At 41.8% G+C, this 5,810-nt stretch overlaps 1 protein-coding gene across 1 annotated transcript; it reads left to right on the forward strand.

The window, feature by feature from the left end:
• Positions 1-47: 47 nt before the first annotated feature.
• Positions 48-5,138, forward strand: LOC102427438 (tyrosine-protein kinase Tec-like). The gene is made up of 4 exons (XM_006109227.3): positions 48-138; positions 3,513-3,587; positions 4,556-4,727; positions 4,846-5,138. The coding sequence occupies exons 3-4, from the start codon at positions 4,591-4,593 to the stop codon at positions 5,135-5,137; spliced, it is 429 nt and encodes a 142-aa protein (XP_006109289.3). The 5' UTR covers positions 48-138; positions 3,513-3,587; positions 4,556-4,590; the 3' UTR covers position 5,138.
• Positions 5,139-5,810: the final 672 nt, after the last annotated feature.

A 5,810-nucleotide genomic window follows, 5' to 3' on the forward strand; every position in this document is an offset into this window, starting at 1 on the left:
CAGAGAAGGCTCATCAGGTTTCAGGCATTATCATATAAAGGAAACAACCACCTCCCCCCAAGAAGTATTATCTGGTTGAAAAACACGCGTTTGGTTCCATCCCTGAGATAATTGAATATCACAGGCACAATGCAGCAGGTAGGTGAGCTGTTAGAACCCATTTCAATAGAGGGAGCGGGGTCCAATAATCAGGCATTGTGATGAGTTCTTCCCTGAGCAGTTGTATTTTTGTAGTTACTTGTAGAATGTGGTTGATTGATTTAAAATTACTGCGTATTAAGGAAGTGCTATGTACAAAGAAAAATCAGAAATAATATCAAGTCCCATAAAAAGCTCAGTCTGGACCTTAGGGCATGAGCTATTTTTATTGTGTATGGTAAATGTCACATTTCTGGGGTTTATATCCTGGGTACTGACAAAGATTTTTTGCTTGACCAGACTGTAGTCAGACTCCTAGGCCAGTGCTCGCCAACCTTTCGGACCTCATGGACCACTGTTTGGCAACTGCTGTCCTAGGCCATCTGTGCGCTTTTTGTAAAATCCAGTTTTAGCAGGAGGTCTGCTGACTCAGTTGAACCAGAACCCCCTGCCCTCGATATCTGATGTCTGGTCACCCTCAGTATCTGATCAACTTCCTCAGCGTCCACAAGAACCCTGTTAGATTGGTTTAGCCGGAACTGCCCACTTCCCTTACCTCTGATGTTTCTCTTAGTGATTTTCCATCCACTGACTCCACCCTGTTCCTGGATATACATTCCCACTTGCCCATGTTGTATTGGGGTTGAGTCCAGTCTCTCTCCCAGACTCTCAAATCCCATTGCAGTGGTCCCTAACCCTATCACAACGGTCCTGCATGAAGCCTGCCATACCATCTTTAAAAGTGGCATTGGACTTTTTCTTTTCTCCAGTAAAATCCGAGATATGTCCATGTCAGAGCTGTCACAGAAGCTGTCAGGCAAGCCCAGGGTTTAGGCCTGGGCTATAGGCTTCCAGGGACGAGAGTAATCATGTCCCAGACAGAGTTTGCATCTTCCTGAATCTGCTACACTCACCACCCAGAGGGGGAACTAACCAAACACCAGAAACAACTACGAAACCACACTTATGCCCATTGAGGCTCCACAGGGTAAGACAGGAAACATTTCTAGCCTTTGACTTCAGAGATGTAACCGAGCAGGGATAGCCAAGTGTCTAACCCCATTTATGAAAAAGTAACTTTTGAAATTTTATTGAAGGCACCTTTTGCAAAGTCTGTTTCTACTTGTGACTCTGTTCACTTTTCTCAGATAATGATTGGAACAGTTATTGAGATATAATTTATGTGTCATAGTTTACCACTTTCAAGTGTACAATTCAGTGGTCATTAATATATTTACCGATTTGTGCCAACTCTCACCATAATCTAAAAAAAACTTCCATCACCCCAAAAGAAGTCTTGTATCCTTTCAGCATTCCAGCCCTAGGCAGCCACTAATCTCCTTTGTGTCTCTACAAATTTGCCTTTTCTAGATATTTTATATAAATGGGATCATACAATGGGTGCTCTATTGTGACTACCTTTTTTGACTTACCATAATGTTTTTGATGTTGGTCTATGATGTAGTTTATATAAGTACTCCATTCCTTTTTATTGATGAGTAATAAATCATCGTGTGGGCTTGGTTTATCCATTTTGTTATCATTCATCGGTTGATGGACATTTGGTTTGTTTCCACATTTTGGCTATTATGAATAATGCTGCAATGAATATTTGTGTACAGGTCTTGGCATGGAAATATCTTTAATTTCCCTTTGGTACAATAGATTTGCTGGGTCATATGGTAACTCAATGTTGAACATTTGAGGAACGAATTTCCTATCAATTTATTCCCCAAAGGACTTTTCTTAGCCCATATTCTGTTACTTTCAGTGTTTACATAACACTATTTCTTTAACCATTATCTCCATTCATTTAACGAACATGTATTAAGTGTCTAGTGCAGTGATGGCGAACCTATGACACGCGTGTCAGAGGTGACACGCGAACTCATTTTTTTGGTTGAATTTTCTTTGTTAAATGGCATTTAAATATATAAAATAAATATCAAAAATATAAGTCTTTGTTTTACTATGGTTGCAAATATCAAAAAATTTCTATATGTGACACGGCACCAGAGTTAAGTTAGGGTTTTTCAAAATGCTGACACGCCGAGCTCAAAAGGTTCGCCATCACTGGTCTAGTGGGTGCTGGGAAATGTGCTAGGTTCTAGGGAGACTATGGTGGACTAGATAGGCATTGATTCTGTCTCTCCCAGATCTTCTGTCTCTCTCAGATCTTACCATCTGGCAGGGGAGGCAGAGAAGTATATAACGATATTAAGTTAGTGTGAGATATGCTGTAATAGAGGAAATACAGTGTACAATGGTGTTTATAGGAGAGGTACCTGCCATTTCTTCTTATTTGGTGTTTTAGCAATTTAGATGAAAGCATTTCATGTTCCTCATTGATTTCCAGTAGTTGGTATTACCAGTTGTTGATATTTTAGAGCCTGATTTTTTTATACTAAGATTCCTAATATTGTTATGTCTGGGTAATCTATTTTTTAAAAAAATATATTTTTATTGATTTCAGAGATGAAGGGAGAGGGAGAGAGAGATGGAAACATCAATGAGAGAGACACATTGACTGGCTGCCTCCTACACACCCCCTACTGGGGATAGAGCCCACAACCTGGTCATGTGCCCTGACCAGGAATTGAACCCGGGACCTCCTGGTCCATGGGACAACGCTCAATCCACTGAGCCACAGCAGCCGGGCCAGAGAATCAATTTTTATTAAATATCCATAGTACAGATTGCATACTTAAAAATAACATGAAAGAATAATTGATAATAACTGTTAGAAACCTTTTAACATCCTTTAAAATGTTTGAGAAGAGAATAGCTAGCATGGTGCTTGATAAACACTGTAGTACAGGGGTCCTCAAAATTTTAAACAGGGAGCCAGTTCACTGTCCCTCTGACTGTTGGAGGGCCGGACTATAGTTTAAAAAAAAAACTATGAACAAATTCCTATGCACACTGCACATATCTTATTTTGAAGTAAAAAAAACAAAACGGGAACAAATACAATATTTGTATTTGCATGTGGCCCGCGGGCCGTAGTTTGAGGACCCCTGCTGTAGTATTTAAAGAAAATGTTTATTGAATGAATAAAAGTGTGAGTATACAGATTTTTCATGCTCCATAAAAGTATGAATATATTCAGATTTTTCATGCTCCATAAAAGTATGAATATATTCAGATTTTTCATGCTCCATAAAAGTATGAAATTGTCAGACAGTAGGCTCATCCTCTTCTTTCTTGCCTTCCTCTCTGTATTTTTTGCCAGGATATGGCACAGAGCTGTACGCACACACAGAGGATGAGCACTGAGTGACTAAATGTGTGGATTTTATGGATTTTAGCTTCACACTTGACCATGCAGATTGATTATGAACGAAGTTGACTGCAACACTTTCTTTGATTTCTAGGACTTGTCACAAGGCTGCGGTACCCAGTCAGTGCAAAGGAGAAGAAGGCGCCCACCACTGCGGGATTCAGCTACGGTAACTCGTGTTGTCGTTGCCCTGCAAGGTTTCCCTGAAAAGAAGCCACCATCACAAGGCCAGTTTAGATGTGTAGCATGCCACACCGTGGAACTGTTTGTAGAAGTTTTGTAGTCTGGGTTTTTAGATGATTATACTGAACAGCTGTCGTTACCCTCGGTTTTCTGTTTTCATCATAGTCATAATTCAGCAGAAAACTCTCTGTCAATGGAAAATTAGTCACCATCTTACATCTAAATGAATCAGAGCCTTTCCTGGCTTTCACTGGCTTTGTTGGTTACTCCCAGAAAAGTAAGGATGGTGATAACAGAGAAGGCATCCCACTTGATTGTCTTTGTTGCTTCCGGCAAAAACCTTTTAAACAGCAGGTTAAATTATTTCCAAACTTGCTGGAATTGGAAAAAAGACAAAACAACAAAAAAATAAGAGGGGAAAGAGTGGTAAAGAGGGATTTTTTTTTTAAGGTTTAACTTTCAAGCTCTGTTATTATCCGCCTATTTATTATGCAGCATCTTCTTGCCTTCTTCAGTTCACTTTGCTTGTATTGTGACAACTTAGAAAGAGGTACATCTTCCTCGGAGGGTGGAAAGCCATCATTTGCGGTTAAATTTTTTTTTTATCGGGGTGACACTGGTTAACAAAAGGTGCAGGTTTCAGGTGCACAATTCTGCAACACGTCATCTGCACACTGTATTGTGTGTTCACACTCCAAGTCAAGTCTCTGTCCATCACCATTTATCCTCCTATACTCTCCTCCACCTCCCTCTCCCCCTGACAGTCACCGCACTGTTGTCCATGTCCATCACACATGTGCAGTTTCCATGCAGGCTGCAAGTTTGCTCTGTTTCACCAGTCATTGTATTATCCTGTGACTGTGAGATGGACATTGGTTATCATTCTTTATTTCCCACTGATTTGTGCTGTGTTCTCCTTATGAGATTTTATCACTTTCCCCGTCTGTCTCACAGAAAAATGGGAGATCAACCCTTCAGAGCTGACCTTTATGAGGGAGCTGGGGAGTGGACTGTTTGGAGTGGTGAGGCTTGGCAAGTGGCGCGCTCAGTACAAGGTAGCGATCAAAGCTATTCGGGAAGGCGCGATGTGTGAGGAAGATTTTATAGAAGAAGCTAAAGTGATGATGTAAGTTACTGTGTTCTTTCCCGTTCCCCTTTTTGCATTCAAGTGTCCCCTCCCCAGCATGAGCCCTGGTGGTTTCTTTTCCTGTAGTAACTGTGTGTGCGCATGACTTCCCTTCCAGGAAACTGACACACCCGAAGTTAGTGCAGCTTTACGGTGTATGCACCCAGCAGAAGCCGATTTACATCGTTACCGAGTTCATGGAGAGGGGCTGCCTTCTGAATTTCCTCCGACAGAGACAAGGGCATTTTAGTAGAGATGTGCTGCTGAGCATGTGTCAAGATGTGTGTGAAGGGATGGAGTACCTGGAGAGAAACAGCTTCATCCACAGAGATCTGGTAAATTATGAACTATCCGATTCCCCTTCATTGTCCAAATTCCTTCGTAACGTGGGGTCCGCCAATGAGCAATGATCTGTTAATACCCAATTTTTGTTCTCAACAATATTTCACTATTATTTTAAAACTTGGTAAGTTTAATGTGCCATAATTTTAACAGAAAGATCTTTTTAAAATCTAATATATATAATACACTAGAGCAGTGGTTCTCAACCTTCCTAATGCTGCGACCCTTTAATATAGTTCCTCATGTTGTGGTGACCCTCAACCATAAAATTATTTTCGTTGCTACTCATAACTGTAATTTTGCTACTGTTATGAATCGTAAAGTAAATATCTGATATGCAGGATGTATTTTCATTGTTACAAATTGAACATAATTAAAGCATAGTGATGAATCACAAAAACAATATGTAATTATATATGTGTTTTCCGATGGTCTTAGGCGACCCCTGTGAAAAGGGTCATTCGACCCACAGGTTGAGAACCACTGCACTAGAGGTCTGGTGCATGAATTCGTGCACGGGTGGGGTCCGGCTGGCCTGCCCCAATGGGGGCTGATTGGGTTGGGCTGGGGGAGGGGACACAGGAGGTTGGCTGGCCAGCCTCGCCCCTGATTGGGGTGAGCGGGGCTGGCCAGGGGCAGGGGCCATGGGTAGTTGGCTGGCTGACTCTGTCCCTGATTGGGGTGGGGGGACTGGTGGGGGAGAGGAGCCAGCAGTGGGAGGGGCTGTGGGTGGTTGGCCGG

This window comes from Myotis lucifugus, unplaced genomic scaffold (assembly GCF_000147115.1).
Source record: "Myotis lucifugus unplaced genomic scaffold, Myoluc2.0 scaffold_7205, whole genome shotgun sequence".
In the NCBI taxonomy this organism is placed as follows: domain Eukaryota; kingdom Metazoa; phylum Chordata; class Mammalia; order Chiroptera; family Vespertilionidae; genus Myotis; species Myotis lucifugus.

What these genes read in the sequence shown, in the direction of transcription:
- LOC102427438 (XM_006109227.3), top strand. Translation starts at nt 4,591, where the DNA reads ATGAGGGAGCTGGGGAGTGGACTGTTTGGAGTGGTGAGGCTTGGCAAG. An exon ending in GAAGAAGCTAAAGTGATGAT is followed by an intron (nt 4,728 to 4,845) that starts GTAAGTTACTGT and finishes CTTCCCTTCCAG; the next exon opens with GAAACTGACACACCCGAAGT.